General features: G+C 43.4%; 3 protein-coding genes across 5 annotated transcripts in view; 2 read left to right on the top strand and 1 right to left on the bottom strand.

Moving 5' to 3' along the window:
* Positions 1 to 13: 13 nt before the first annotated feature.
* On the top strand, positions 14 to 8022 carry casp8ap2 (caspase 8 associated protein 2). Its single transcript, XM_020920687.2, has 10 exons — positions 14 to 333; positions 801 to 857; positions 947 to 1021; positions 1090 to 1193; positions 1295 to 1369; positions 1497 to 1612; positions 1757 to 3888; positions 4484 to 6929; positions 6998 to 7097; positions 7395 to 8022. The coding sequence occupies exons 2-10, from the start codon at positions 833 to 835 to the stop codon at positions 7455 to 7457; spliced, it is 5136 nt and encodes a 1711-aa protein (XP_020776346.2). The 5' UTR covers positions 14 to 333; positions 801 to 832; the 3' UTR covers positions 7458 to 8022.
* A 782-nt stretch (positions 8023 to 8804) lies between these two features.
* gja10b (gap junction protein alpha 10 b) lies at positions 8805 to 11383 on the top strand. Its single transcript, XM_055149336.1, has 4 exons — positions 8805 to 8933; positions 9474 to 10438; positions 10695 to 11079; positions 11330 to 11383. Exons 2-4 carry the CDS (start codon positions 9492 to 9494, stop codon positions 11366 to 11368), a joined length of 1371 nt encoding a protein of 456 aa, XP_055005311.1. The 5' UTR covers positions 8805 to 8933; positions 9474 to 9491; the 3' UTR covers positions 11369 to 11383.
* A 570-nt stretch (positions 11384 to 11953) lies between these two features.
* bach2b (BTB and CNC homology 1, basic leucine zipper transcription factor 2b) overlaps positions 11954 to 14824 on the bottom strand; it is a 43347-nt gene continuing 40476 nt past the window's right edge. For all 3 annotated transcript variants that reach the window (XM_055149334.1, XM_055149333.1, XM_020922075.2), the window contains one exon: positions 11954 to 14753. In XM_055149334.1, the coding sequence (XP_055005309.1) occupies positions 14343 to 14753 (411 nt within the window). In that variant the 3' untranslated portion in view covers positions 11954 to 14342. The remainder of the gene's footprint in view (positions 14754 to 14824) is intronic.

Genomic DNA, 14824 nt, shown 5'->3' with positions numbered 1-14824 from the left:
CGAGCAGCCCGGTGTCGTCGCGTGATGGTGACGTAGACTTCCGAGCGAAACCTCCGTGCGATTACTTTCTAGCGCCAGAAATGTGGTTTGCATCGCTTTCGTCCCTCTGCAAGGCAATCTAAACCACTCGAGACATAACGCGATCGCATATTTCTAGCTGCTTTTCGTCACGGTCCGTTTCCAACACGGTTCTGCGAGACAAAGCGGAGTGAGGCGGAATACATGCAGCTGCTGGGCTGTGACAGACCGCGGGAAAATGTCCTTACTTCCTGTGCAATGAAGCCTTGGCGCGGCACAACGCTTGTAAACAACGGCCCGACGATACGAGAGCAGGTAAAACGGGAATATAACTACTATAACAGCTAAATCACCAAATATGCATTATAATAACATACTTACAAATCATATGGCTCTTATATAAGGTGACCACTTGCTCTTGGACACATAGACCTACCATTAATCCCGATCCAGAGTATGCAGGGTGCAGATCTCATTGTTTGGGAGAGAAACCAAGTGATACAACTATTTTTTTTGCACATGGGTTGTTGGCAAAAAATATTGTGCTTCATAATATAGCGTTACTGCATTTGTCAGTATTGTAACCATGACAATAAACAAATCATTGCTCCTGCTCATCGATTAAATTGTCTCTTAATGCTGCTGAAGCTTGTAAACAAATGAGTGAAGTCAGGGTATACCTTATTACTGTTGTTGATAGCTATTTTGATTTTAAAAATAAGGGAAAATGTTAAGTAAATAAACTAACATTTTCACTCCTGCTTTCCCTTGCCTTGTTGTAGGTCCGCTTTGTGTGGCCAGTACTGCAAAAAACATGGATTCCACTGATGCTCCAGCCTGTAAGATCCTTTGCCTTTATTACTGTTAGCTGTTGCATGTATGTAGGTTGCCTGAGCATGTTTTTATTTATTTTTTTGTTCTTTTGCAGTGTTTGTGCCTGATGGTAATGAAGATTCTGTAGATATCTATGAAGGCCTGGATTTTGATTCCGGTTGCAAAAATGGTGAGTCTTGCATTACAGTAAAAACATACTTGGATTGTACTTGACTTTTTACCCCTTTTCTTGTTTAGTAACTCCAGTAAAATCAGCCCCATCTGGGCTTAAGGAGGCCATGGATCTTTTTGAAGAAATTGTCACAGAGGAACAACAGAGCAAAGATGCATCTTACTCTGAGGTAATGTGGTAATGTGTTACTCAGTATATTTATTTAAAGTATCATTTTTAAATGAGACATTACCTTTAATAACTTTTTTTTTTTTTTTTTTTTTTATACAGTTAAAGTCAAGATTTCAGGCTGCCCAAAGTCAAATCACGGAGTTACACAGAAGACTGGAGCAGTTAGAATTGCAGGTTTGTCTAATTTTTAAAAATTATTTGGTTGGTATATGTTGCACATTTGAATGGTGTTAAATACTACATATATATTCCGAACTCTTTGGCAAGAAGTCACATTAAATATTGTATTTTTGTTTTTCAGAACACAGGTTTGTCCAAAGAGAATTATCGACTAAAGATGAACATCTCCATTCTTCTTCAAACAGCCAGGCAGGAGGTCATAAGGAAGGATGCAGAGATTCAAAGGCTAAACCAAGAGTAAGTTAATCCTGTTTTTAATTTCCTTTTAATAGTAGGTTAGTGATTTCTGTTCCATTTTTACTCTCACCTTGTTGAATGTATTGCAAATCTATAATACATTATCTGTACATGGTCTGTAATTGTATTTATATGTAATTACAGATCAAGAAATGGTCCCTACCTTAAATCTCGAAACCTGCGAGATCCAGGCTCCACTGAGAACCAGCGACTTGCTCCACATCCTTTGGTCCTTCCAACTTCATCTACCTCACAGCCCTCATCCCGCCCCAGACTGTTGCCTTCAAAACAGACTGCAACTGCACCACCTCCACCTTCAGCTCCTGCTACCTCGGAGCCTCCTCACTCCAAGGATGTCACATCACGGAATCGCCCTCCTCCAGACACTGCTGCACCCATTCCTCCTCCGAAACAAACCCCAAATCTGCCTGACATGCCACCACTCCCACCTGCTCCCCTAAGTCCTCCACCCCCTCCCCCACCTTTACCCGTATCACCACTCAGGGAGGATGTCCCATTTTCACTCAGAAGAGATAGAGAAAAGCACATGGAGCCAGAGTTGAACTCTGAGCAGTTTTTCTCACGAAAGGACTGCCGCTCATCAGAAAGGCACAATAATCAGACTGATAAACATAAAGATAAAAAACACGGACATGGACATGATTTTGAGCGAAAAAATAATACAACATCAAATTCCGGTATTGATCGACATGAGAGAAGATACTCTCACAAAGACCAGACATCAAATTCAGGGGATTCCAAAAGTGGCAACAAAAAATGTAATGTTCTCACATCAGAATCAGATCGAGGTAAAGGTCATCTTTCAAAAGGAGGCCAGTCTCGAGAAGAGAGACGAGACAGGACTAGGGACAGGCAGAGCAGATGTTCAGACTCTAAAGAGCATAAGCGCCACAGAGACTACTCTCGAACAGAGCGTAGACCCTCCAAAGACCAGCAAAGCAGAGAAAGACGGCAGGAGCGGAGGGATGAAGATGATGGTAGAAGACGTAGAAGAGACTCACATTCAAAAGAAAAGCACAGGTCAAAGGAACACAGTAAGAAACAGTCAAAACCCCTGGAAATGCCTTCAAAAGGAAAGACTGTTGCTGAGCAGGTTGTTGTAGAGGAGAATAGCCCCCACAGAAAGCTATGTTTTATGGAGACCCTGAATCTAACGCTGTCTCCGGTAAAAAAGCCTGAAATGGACAGTGAGGGTGGCCAAAAAACTCTTGTAGCTGCAACTAAAACACAGGTGGAGGAGAGTCTCTTTCTGCCCAGCATGGAGGATATGTGTGTAATTGATGAAGTAGACAGCAGTGAAACAGAGGCTGCATCCAGGGAGCATGTAGAACCAATCGACAAGGATCCGAAAACAACACCAGAAAAGGGGGAAAATGTTGATTCTCAGAAAGAGACAATCGTCAATAGCATTAGTACTACTTCTGAAAATGAAATTTTAGAAGACAATTCTGTTCACTCCACTTCCACCAGTAAAGGCACAGAGATTCAAAAAGACAGTTTGCCAAAATGTGTAAAGGGCCCAATGACAGAGAAGAGTCAAGAGGCTGTTAAAGAAACAATAACAACTACTGAAAATGTTATTTCACTGATCCCAACTGAAGCTGCAGCATCAAATAATATATCAAATACCACCAACAGTAAAGTCATGGAAGATGTAGTTTCCAAAACCATGGAAGACAAGTGTGATGTTCAAAATGTGTCTCCAGATTTACCTCAGAATACTCCTCTTGCTTCTTCCCCTGTCACTCAGACTAAAGAGGGTTCTGGTCAAGAGACAACTGGTCAAGAGACAACCTCTAAAGAAGTAGAGTTGGTGTCCAGTTCCCTAAGCTTGGAATCTCTGCCTCAAGAAGGTCTTAGTTTACCTGAAGCCATTAATTTACTGACCGAAAATAATGAAAACAGCAGTAAAACTGTTCATCCAGAATCTACTACTCCTAGTTGCAGTGAAGTTTCTAAAGTGACCAGTACAACACAGGACACCTCAGCTTTGGAAAGGTACACAGAAATCAGTCAAACGCCAAAGAAGAGCTTCAGTCCAGCCAAGTTCTTCAGCCCAGCCAAGAGTGTTGAGAAGTGCATTAAGCCATCCAGCTCAGTGCCTCTTTTCCATGACGAAGACTCCATGATGCGTACGCTCAGCAGCCTGAAGAGGATCCCCGATGCCATCAGCCCCCTCAGGAGCCCAATCCGGATCTCAAAGAGGAACCATCACCATCTGCAGAAGCCAGGACATGTCAAGAGCCTCCACAAAGGTAAAAGATGGCTGAGTTTTGGAATTTCTCATCTCATATTTTGTAAAGAGTCTGTGTTGTTTTATGGTGGTTTTGAACATAGGACAAAGGAAAAGAAGAAAATGGGACATCATATTTCAGAGTAGTAATAGAGTAATGGAGAAAAATTTGTTACGACCCTCTAGGGTAGCAGGAATTTGCTGTGAGCTTTGACTTGGAGTATACTATTTTCATCAAAGTTTATGGTTTGGTATTTGTCCTAATACTGTAAGTTTGCTAGTTTTCTGACAAGTTAGAATGTTTTAAATCTCATACATTTGCATGTTTTTAACACTAGGGGAATATTTGTTGAGTTGGAAATATGCAAAACTAGAATATTGAGAATATAGTTTAAAAAAAAAATTGCAAAAATGATTTTTTAAAATTAAAAATGGTAATTAAAAAATGTAGCAAACCTCTCACTTTAGTGGGTAATTTCACATTTGTCAGTAATATACATACATAATAGACATACATATGGTTTACATATAGTTTTTACCCTCAGGGAATTATTGTTTGTAAAGATAATGGTGTGAACTGAGTGCAGTGTGTGAAGTCATTTTGTGTGTTTTTGCAGAGTTCTCCAGTGCGCCCCCTGATGGCATATCAAAGAAGGTGGATGTGAACAAAGAAAACAAGCAGCCTGGTTCCCCTGCTAAAGCTGACCCAGTGGCTTTAGCCGTGCCCTCGGACCCCGAACTGGAGGAAGGGGAAATCCTGAGCGAGAGTGACGAAGCTGTATCTCCTCTTCCTCCAAGCAAAAAGACCAAGTTAACACGGCCCATCAGAACCAAGGCCAGCCCAAAGTGTGTCCTAAAGCACAAAATGGACGAGAAGAGCGTTTCGGCTAAGGAAGCCAAGGAATCACCGGGTTCTGTACAAAGCCCACCAAATAAGAGTCGTTTTAAAACAGTCTGTCCAGCTGCAACTAAAGCTACCTTCAGCAGCATTGATGAGGTCATGGACACATTTAAGTTGGTGCGCGCTGAGATCCGCAAGAAGTACATGAAACTACACAAAACGTTTCCCAAGAAAAGCTTCTATGGAGTTATGGAAAACTTCCAGGAGTCTTTCATTGAATTTGTGGATGGCGCAGATTTTGGTCAGATTTGCAACCTAACGAAAGAATTAAAATCCAAGCTTAAGAACATAATTGTGTCAGTTTTCAGTAAGGTGCTAAATAATGGCATTGTGAAGCGCATATTTGAGCAGCAGGCTGTGGACCTAAAGCAGAAACTGTGGGACTTTGTAGATGTTCAGGTTGACTATTTGTTCAAAGATGTTAACACAGCATTAAAAAGTATGTGTAAGCCTGCCAGAGCTCCAGTAGAGCATGGAAATTCAAAGGGCAGTGACAAACGGTGTAAAGAGTCCCCTGTAAAGAGGAAAGAACAGAATTCTTCTCCAGGCTTCAGTAAGAGTAAACAGTGTGCCATTGTGCCTTTCAGAACTGGCCTGGGAAGCAGAGGAAAGGGCATCCGAATCACACTGGATCACAGTGACGATACTGATGACCAGAGCGGAACAGAACCAGGTGCGGTAGTCAGCTTTGTCCCGCCCACTCCAGAAAAGGGCAACACATCTTTAGTGGTAGCACACAACGCATCCATGCTAGACAAAACCGACTTCGAGCTTCTCACCGAACAACAGGCCACTAGTCTGACATTCAACCTGGTACGCGACTCCCAAATGGGTGAGATCTTCAAGTGCCTTCTCCAGGGGTCCGACCTGCTGGATAGTAGTGCTGCAGTGGCGGACCAAAGCACCTGGACGCTGAGTACTCCGAGAAAAGACGGGGAAAGGATCATAACCATCACCACGCCCGGTAAATTCCACTCCCCGTCGAAACTGTTGTCCCCAAACAAATTCGAAAGTCCCTCCAGGCTGATCACCACATGGTCCAGTATTTCGCCACGTAAGCTCTCCTCACCAAACTCCAAAGTTCTGCTCAACCCGGCCTTGTTTGATGAAAGTTGCTTGCTGGAAGTACCCTCGGAAAACAAGACCATCCAAAGACCTTATTCTATTTTGGCAGAAGATTTGGCTGTGTCGCTTACCATCCCGTCCCCCCTGAAATCCGACAGTCACCTTAGCTTCCTTCAGCCTCCTCCCATGCAGGTCCTGTCCACCCCAGACAGTGTGCTGAGTGCTCACATCAGTGAAGATGCTCTTTTGGACGAAGCGGACGCCACAGAGCACGACATCCACCTCACGCTAGATACAGACAATTCCAGCTGTGGCTCCAGTGCCAGTGTGGGTTCTCAAGGAGCACCTACACAGTTCCTCTTCAAACCAGAGCTCCCCATGCAAGCGCTGGTCATGGAGAGATCCAATGAGCGGTTTATTCTTAAGATCAGACCAGCTTCAAGTGCTAATACTACACTAACAGCAAATGAGAGTTTAAGTGAAACACTGACCGAGGAAATGGACTGTGAGGAACCTGAATCCAACAGTGTTATATCAAGTCAGACACAGAATAATATGGTAGAAAGCATCCATACTCAAATAGAAGACAATAATAAGTTGCATGAAGAACAAAAACAAGATTTAGCAAAGCAGGACTCTATAAAACACAATTTATCAGACATAGAGAAAAAATTTGACATATCTAAATCAGAACCCTCTCCTAACAATATTCATCCCACAGCTAAGTCAGTCCACAAGGATAAGACAGGAAAAGATAAGGACTGTCTGTCAGAACAGGCACAAGACACTTCCTCTGAGGTTCCTTCAAGACAGGTGTCCAGCTCTGAGAGAGAGGAGGTGGCTTCCGAGTCAGAGCGCAGTCTCACCATCGCAGAGGAACTAGAGTCTACACCAGAGAAGTCACAAGTCCACAAATGCAGGGACAGGAAGAGGAAGAGGAACCAGGGTAAATCCAAAGCCAAGAAATGCAGGACTGACGAGGACAATACACAAGGGGTTAACCTTGAGGGAGCAGGAGAGGAGGCTCTGTCCCCCAACAGCCTGTCTGCCAAAAATGTCATCAGGAGGAAGGGGGAGGTGGTCATGGCCTGGACCAGGTGAGAATTTCTCTTGAAAAATCAGAATCTGTTGTTAAAACTGTAAGGCTAATGATTTTGTTTTTCAGGGAAGAGGATCGAACGATTCTCCTTGAGTTAAAGACCAAAGGAGCTTCTCGGGAGACCTTTGCATTCCTGTCTGAAAAACTGGACAAGCCCTCTGGACAGGTGGGTTTCTATGTAACGCATTTAATTTATTTTTCACAAGAGCTACAATGGATGGGCAACATTGAAACAAATGAAAATCTCTTCATCTTATGTTAAACTATTTTGAGAACAATATTCTGAAGAGTTTTCTCAGTCTAGCAGAATTGTGCTAAACATGCCTTTTACTTATTCCTTCTGCTTAAAATTTTCAAAGGACTGTAATGTTAGAAAACTGGTCAAATATGATTGCTAATTTTTTGCCAACCTCTAATCTTTACAAAGCATTCCCAATGAACGCTTTCCTTTTATTCTCCCCAGATTGCTCAACGGTTCCACCAGCTCATGAAACTCTTTAAAAAGCAGGAGAAGTTGGACACATGAGAGTGCACTGTATGGTGCTTATTGAGCGTCCACTGTGAATCAGTACATCTAAAGCTGCAGCACTGTAACCCATGTGACCCAAGACCTGCAGAGGGCATGAGCCCCACAAGCAAGGACGGTTGTTCATTCTGTGTGGCCTCTTGGACGAAATGTGGTTCATGTTACAAAATGAAATAATTACTAGGTTCTGAGGCTGGTGGAGCTGTGCAACAGACAGTGTACAATCTACCGTAAGCATTGTTTTAAACTTAACATTCTTGAATGATGACAGTATTTGTCAATGTGCTACATTGGCATCACTCTGACCACATGATATCAGGCCCTCATCTGATTTTTTAGAAGGTTTTATATCAGTGACTTCAGTTGCTGGACTTGAAGCAGACCAGACGTTTGTGGTTATAGTTTTATTGTATGTTTGAGGAGTGAACTGATCAATGTAAAGGTTGTCCCATTCTGTATAATTCCTGTTTTCTCTTGATTTTGATTGGAAACATTTTGAAATCTATTATTATGTATTATGAATACAGTACATAATTCTTTACTAAAATAAAGTTTTATTTATTTATTCTACTGTTTTTAATAATTGAAAACTTTCCTAATGTTTGAAGCAGTAAAGTTTATAAAAGCTACCTACTTTTTAAGTCTCTTGATCTTTACATTTTCAGTACGAGGGACACTCACTATAAGCTGTGTAAAAGTGCCAAGCATGTGACATACTGTTGGTGATGAGCGTGACACCAATCTGCACAAGTGGGCCACAAAGTATGGAAATTGAGGCCAGTGCCTTGGGGCAGCGTTTGTAATGGAGCAACAATGAGAGGGGGAAGACCATGGTGGCAGACTCTGCTTTTGTCTGTACTGTCAAACCACTCCAAGCTGCTTAACGTCAAGTTTCTAAAACTTCTGAATCTGGACCAGTCTGATATACTGGTTGACACTATAGAAACTGTGGGGTAGCTCTATTAGAAATACAACAAATATTAGGCAAGTGAGTGTGTGCAAAAGTGAATAATTAAAGCCATGGTGTTAACGCAAAATATATAAAGTCAAAGTAAAGCTGCTGATGCCAGGTTGTAGCACAGATTCTAATTCACACCTGTTGTCCATGTGAGTGCCATTAGCTTCACTGGTATAAACCTGGTCTGAACCTGTCATTAGATCCCATCAAATGCTGAATTAATATGTTGTGAAAAGCGGTTTATTGATGTGCTATTTCCAGCAGACAGTGGGTGTGGGTGAATAGACCCTCAGGGAAGTCCAGGGTCATGTGGTGCATCGATCACTCCAAACTAGTCCTATTTTGCTACAACACCGATGTAGGGCCAGCTCCATGTATACAGAGAGGTCTACTGTCTCCAGAGGATTGTCTCATGTCCACTGATGGCTTTGCACCCCACCTGTGTCCAGCTGATCCAAACGCTGTCCCAGAATATGTGAGGTCTTCTCAGAGGGACCGAATTTTCTTACACGTTGAAGGTATGTCATCACCAAAACTATTTTACAGATGTTTGGCTTTGTAGTTTTAGTTCTTAAAATAATTTGATAATGCCGTGTGTAGCTTTGCGGGGACCCTTCTTAGTGGTCATTATGTTTGCCATAATTGAGAGACGACTTATGCCTTATCAGTGGTAGTCAAGCTTTCTGTTGTAACCCCATGATAATAACTGTTAGCTTTTATGACCCCATATTAAAAAAGTCTATCCACTAAATTAAATTAATTAAAAAGTGTTATGTGAAAAGTTATTGAAGTCACTAGAGGATCCCCCGCACATGTCATGAAAAATTTCAGAGGTTAGAGTCAAATAATGACCCTTTAAATGCAACAGGGCTGTCTGATATGGCCTGTAATTTTTATGACATGAGTTTTTGAAAAGCATTTGCAAATGTTTGATTACAACAGTAGGGCAAGGTTTGCCTGAATAAAAATTTTGCAAACCTTTTAATGAAGTTAAGTGACAGGCTATGCTTTTTGAAGCGGGTGATGGTAGATTTTAATGATGATTTTTTCCCCAACAGGTGATAATGTGACAGAAGATGGGGGACTGGAACTTACTAGGGAGCATTCTTGAAGAGGTCCACATTCACTCCACCATTGTGGGAAAGATCTGGCTAACGATTCTATTCATCTTCCGGATGCTGGTGCTTGGTGTGGCAGCGGAGGATGTGTGGGACGATGAGCAAAGTGAGTTTGTATGTAACACTGAACAGCCCGGCTGTAAGAATGTGTGCTACGACCAGGCTTTCCCCATCTCCCTCATCCGCTATTGGGTCCTGCAGATCATCTTTGTTTCGTCCCCCTCTCTGGTCTACATGGGACATGCCCTGTACCGGCTGCGGACACTGGAGAAGGAGAGGCACAGAAAGAAGGCCTTCTTGAAGGCAGAGCTGGAGGGGACTGACCCAGTCCAAGAAGAGCACAAGAGGATCGAACGTGAGCTTCGTAAACTAGACGAGCAGAAGCGGGTGAGAAAGGCTCCTCTGAGGGGCTCCTTGCTCAGAACATATGTCTTCCATATCCTGACCCGCTCTGTGGTGGAGGTGGGCTTCATCATTGGACAGTGTGTGCTCTACGGCGTGGGACTGTCCCCTCTGTACAAGTGTGAGCGTGCACCTTGTCCCAACAGTGTGGACTGCTTTGTGTCTCGCCCCACAGAGAAGAATATCTTCATGGTGTTCATGCTGGTGATTGCTGGAGTGTCCTTATTTCTCAACCTGCTGGAGATCTTTCATCTGGGGGTTAAGCAGATCATTCAGAGCCTGTATGGTGGATACCGGTATGAAGAGGAGAGCGTCTGTCCATCCAAGAAGAACTCCATGGTTCAGCAGATCTGTGTCCTATCCCACTCGTCTCCTCAGAAGCTCATGGAGCTCACTCACCTGAGCTGCCCACTGTTGTCTGAGGCCCAGGGGCCCCCACACAGCCAGGACGGGGCCAGCCAGCAGGCCCAGAATCAGGGGGATGTGGAGGCTGGGGAGCAGAGGTTCCCTGGGCACTGCAAAAGGTAACATGTTATTTGCCAAATAGCTCTCCTACCACAGCATCATGCATACTTGTAATGAGGAGTATTAAAGATATGTAATATTGTTTCTTGTACAGCATTTAAAAATGGTTATAATCCAACTTGTTCCTCAGACAGCAGTTAGTTTCAGAGTAAGAAAGCGTTTTTCCGTTAACTGATACTACAGCAACAAAGGCTTGAGAAGGTTTTAAAAGTAAGGGTGACGTTAATGTTCCAGCATGGAGCATCGTAAGGTGTCATGCAGCAGTGAGGATTCTGGGGCCCACCCCCCTGTGCTGCAGTACGGGGCCCAGCCGAGGCCCACCCTAATGGCTGGCCACATGGAGATCCCTGCGGCCCTGAGGAACATGCAGAGAAAGCCCAGTAAGGTGAGCGCATGCAAGGAGGTGAGCGATACCAGCACCTCCCCAGAGAGTGGACACTACCCCACTGCCCGCAAATGCAGCTTTATGTCCAGAGGCATGTCTGAGGGCAAGCTGGCCTCTTCATCTAACAGCGGGGACTCCCAGAGTGGCACAGACCTGGAACCACAGCACCTGACGCAGAAAGAGAGTCCTGCTGACACCCCTCCACCTCCGGCTGCTGGCCGCAGGATGTCCATGGTGAGACACTCTGCTTGTTAGGTGTCTGTGAGGGTGGCTCCTTTAGTTGAAATTGAGCAATTTCTGAAATTGTGATTGTCCCAGTACTGTTTAAAAGACTTGAACGTCCTACCTTATGTTTCCTAGATGTCCTAGATACCTGTCTTTGAATACTTGTCTAAAGTTCAGTTGTACCATGTTTATCACAGTGTAGGTTACATACAGTCTGAAGGATCTGCAGTGACTGATGCTGCTGTGTGTGTTTCCACAGAGCATGATCCTGGAGTTGTCCTCCATCATGAAAAAGTGATTCCTCTCACCCAGAACCAGCTCTATACAGCTCAAACTCCACTGGCCTTTTTGTGCACATGATATCTCAACTGTGGTTTTCATCAGTTGCAACTTGTTTTATATTTTATGGCAAAAGAATATATTGGCTTAAAGCAAACCTGGAGCTCATAAAATGAGACTAAAATGACATATGATTGTAATCCTAATGTGTTGAATTAGTGGCATTCAAAACTATAGTTTATCAAACCCAATAAAACAATCTGTAGGAAGGGTTCTTCAAATTTGATGGCTTGTTTGAAAGTTGCCTGAATTGTAACTATTGTACTATTATATCTATACATAACTTTTCTAATAAACAACAAGATCTTCAAAACCTTTGTCTAATTTCTTTTAGTAGCAAGCATCCAAATGTACTTGACTTATATGTAAATGTATTCCTCAAATGCACTGGTCACTTGGGTTCATGCGAAGTGACCAATACACATGCTTACTGTCAGTCACCACTGCCCTCTTGAGGACCTTCAGTCCCATTACAGGATTATTTTGAACACAATAAGCAGTAGTGGCAACATATTTAATGCTCATTTACAACACAGACAGAAAGTTAATGATATGTATGAATCTTTATTTCATAAAGAGAAATTGTGTCTAGCCATTGTCATAATTCAACAATCAAAACAAATAAAAATGGGTTTTGCACAATAAAATATTTACAATGATTATTAAGCCATTTTAGTTTATGAGGGTCAAAGCATTCAGAATTATAAAGGTCTTTGTCAAGAATAAGTAAATACCAAAGTCAAATAGACAATATTAACACAAAACATCTAGAAAAAATGTGAAAACAACTAGAAGCTTAAGAGCCATTGACATTAAAAATGATACTCCAATAATTCATAGAATCTGTGAAAAAGCATGTAGAAAACACCTGATGCAGTTTGATACAGTCATTGACCAGTTGTGAGAGGTATGAGCAGTTCACAGGTAGATACGTGTTCGGGGCCCGGGGCCCTGCATACACTCACTCAAGTGAATTATGGCCTCTGTAAGTTCTAAGGCAAATATCAGAGAAGCACTTGTCATAAGATGTTGATCCAGCCGTACACACAAGGCGCAAAAAATCTAGAGTCTATATAATGAACATTTTCCAATCAAACAGAATGACACGTGGTGGCAAAGAAATTCATGTGGACTCATATAAATGGGTTTTGCTCAGGATGAAGCGTGTATTCTATATTTTTAAATTTTCAATTTAAGTGGACATTAGCTCTAGATGTGTACTGCCTGTTACCTGATGAGCACTTGGTTACCCAAGATGCATGTTATCATTAGTAGGTTTATCATTGGTGTTGGGGGCATTGACAGAGTGTTAAAGGTTCCAATGCATTTTGTTCAGTGAATACCACATTAGCCTTCTCTGTTTGTGAATGCGCCCTGGAAGTGTCCAATCAGCAGAATTGTTGTGTCCAGTTGAAACACTTGGCTGTGGGAGTGAACGTGAGTGTGTGGGGGAGGTCCTTTACAAGGGGAACGGTGTTCACAGCACAGGGACAGACAGTGGAGTGGCATGAAGTTTACTGAGAAAGCTGGAAGTCTGAACAAACAGGCAGCAGGTTGATCCACAGTGCTATTACTGTGGGTTTATCAGGCTCACATTTTGGGTCTTAATTAAAGCTGATTTGGTTCATTTCAACATCATGTGACTACACAACCTGCAGGGGGGATGTGAACTAAACCCATACACAATGTGGGTATTGTGAAATTCTATTCTATTAAATAGATTTTGGAGTAGGCTGTGCTTTTAAAATTAAACTTGTAAACTGAAAGTGCTTCGGGAAGTTGAGAGTTGAACTCTCAGTCATTGGCCAAGTGCTGGGTGGGGGCTTATGGGGCCACAAGTGCATGGCATATATACTGTTCCAGATTATAAACCTATTCAACAACAGCAAATAGAAATACTGATGACATGAACGTTTTTCACATTAAGTCTATACAGGGGCTGGCCCTTCCCTGTGGGAGGCATGTCAACACGTACAGGCTCAATTCCTGAGTTAAGAAACCCCCAGGAAGTGGTAGGAGTTTGAGGAACAGGAAACAGCAGAGACCCCTGTGAACACGGCTAAGCCTCTACCTGTACAACACTGACAGTCATCATGCTTCAACTATTTACACGAGTGCTCTGCCCAGCCACAGCCTCGGCTCATCCTAAACTCAGACCTGTGCTGAGGAAGGCAAAGTAGGAATGTAGAACGTACAGCCTTTGACACTGATACAACTGCCGAAGAAGACGTTGAAGACATGTTTTGCATATGAGTGTTTGACAGTCTAAATGCATCTGCGGTACAGGAGCGGTGAGTTTCATGAACATTCAGAGTTTTCCTGAGTTGGAACTGCTGTGACTAGAGCCACTGAGATACTGATATAGCAGAGAGGTGGGAGAGGTAGAGACTGGTAGAGTGGGCCAGCCACCTTTTCACTCCATCAAGGCCTTCACATGGTAGAGGACTATAGCTGTATTTAGGGCTGCAGGCTGATGGATGTGTGGTCCAAATATTGAATTGCACCTCAAATAAAAAAGGTCAAATAAGAGATGAGAGTGTGCTGTATGCTGTCCACTGAGTACACTATGAGACAGTACTGTCTCAGGACTGTTGAGGACTGAGGAGCAGTGCAGACTCTGGTGGTCTGATGAAAAGGTGGCTGTAGAAAGGCCAAAGTGCTATTGTAGAGACACACTTAGACTGAAGGTCCGAACTGAACCTGGAGCACCATCAGAAGGTTTATAGGGCCCACTCTGCCCCAGGACAATACCTGTTCAACAATATTGCTGCTGTTTAAGACAACTTTAGTGTCAACCGTTTGCAAACACAAAGACATAAATACAAAGAAAGCTTGTTTTTTAATGAACACTGGCAGAGGCTGTCTAACAACCCAAGAGGGTTTGTCGGAAAAATCCAATTAAATATTCCAAATATCCCAACAGGAACACAGCACTACTGGGAGCAGTCCCTGCGCGGCTGTTCGTCTGTGGTACATTTTTCTGTCATTTCTTGGCAGAAGTCCACTGTTACAGTCTGGGACTTCTCCGGCCCATCCATGTCCCTGTCAGGGCCTTTCCGCAGGGCAGAGGGGGGTTCGCAGTCTGGGCCAGGGGAGTGCGCTGTGAGGTCGATGCTGGTGGTAGAGCCTGGGGTAGGCTCGTGGGGGGAGGGGCGAGGGGGGTGACCTGCAGTGGAGTTGGGCCTCAGCACAGGGCAGTAGTGATGCAGAGACTGGACCTGCTCTGGGCTCAGCTGGACGTCCCGACACACCTCCTGGGACAAGCATGAGAAGTTCTCCCACAGCTCCCCCATACAAGCCTTCAGTTGATTCCTCTCACTAAGCAGCTTCTCCTTTTCACACACCTGCAGCCACAACCACAGCACAGAAATCACTTACACAAAGTAACATTACTGTTTACGTGTTGGAACTGAGA

This window comes from Boleophthalmus pectinirostris, unplaced genomic scaffold (genome assembly GCF_026225935.1).
Source record: "Boleophthalmus pectinirostris isolate CB_2022bp ecotype Guang Dong unplaced genomic scaffold, ASM2622593v1 HiC_scaffold_13, whole genome shotgun sequence".
In the NCBI taxonomy this organism is placed as follows: Eukaryota; Metazoa; Chordata; class Actinopteri; order Gobiiformes; family Gobiidae; genus Boleophthalmus; species Boleophthalmus pectinirostris.
This window is presented reverse-complemented; position numbering and strand designations above follow the sequence as displayed.

Bases quoted from the DNA above. Each gene is read 5' to 3' on its own strand.
- gja10b (XM_055149336.1), top strand. From the start codon at position 9,492: ATGGGGGACTGGAACTTACTAGGGAGCATTCTTGAAGAGGTCCACATT. The intron at 10,439-10,694 runs GTTCCCTGGGCA...TTAATGTTCCAG, and splicing joins GTGGAGGCTGGGGAGCAGAG to CATGGAGCATCGTAAGGTGT. The intron at 11,080-11,329 runs GTGAGACACTCT...GTGTTTCCACAG, and splicing joins CTGGCCGCAGGATGTCCATG to AGCATGATCCTGGAGTTGTC.
- casp8ap2 (XM_020920687.2), top strand. From the start codon at position 833: ATGGATTCCACTGATGCTCCAGCCT. The intron at 858-946 runs GTAAGATCCTTT...GTTCTTTTGCAG, and splicing joins TTCCACTGATGCTCCAGCCT to TGTTTGTGCCTGATGGTAAT. The intron at 1,370-1,496 runs GTTTGTCTAATT...TTTGTTTTTCAG, and splicing joins TGGAGCAGTTAGAATTGCAG to AACACAGGTTTGTCCAAAGA.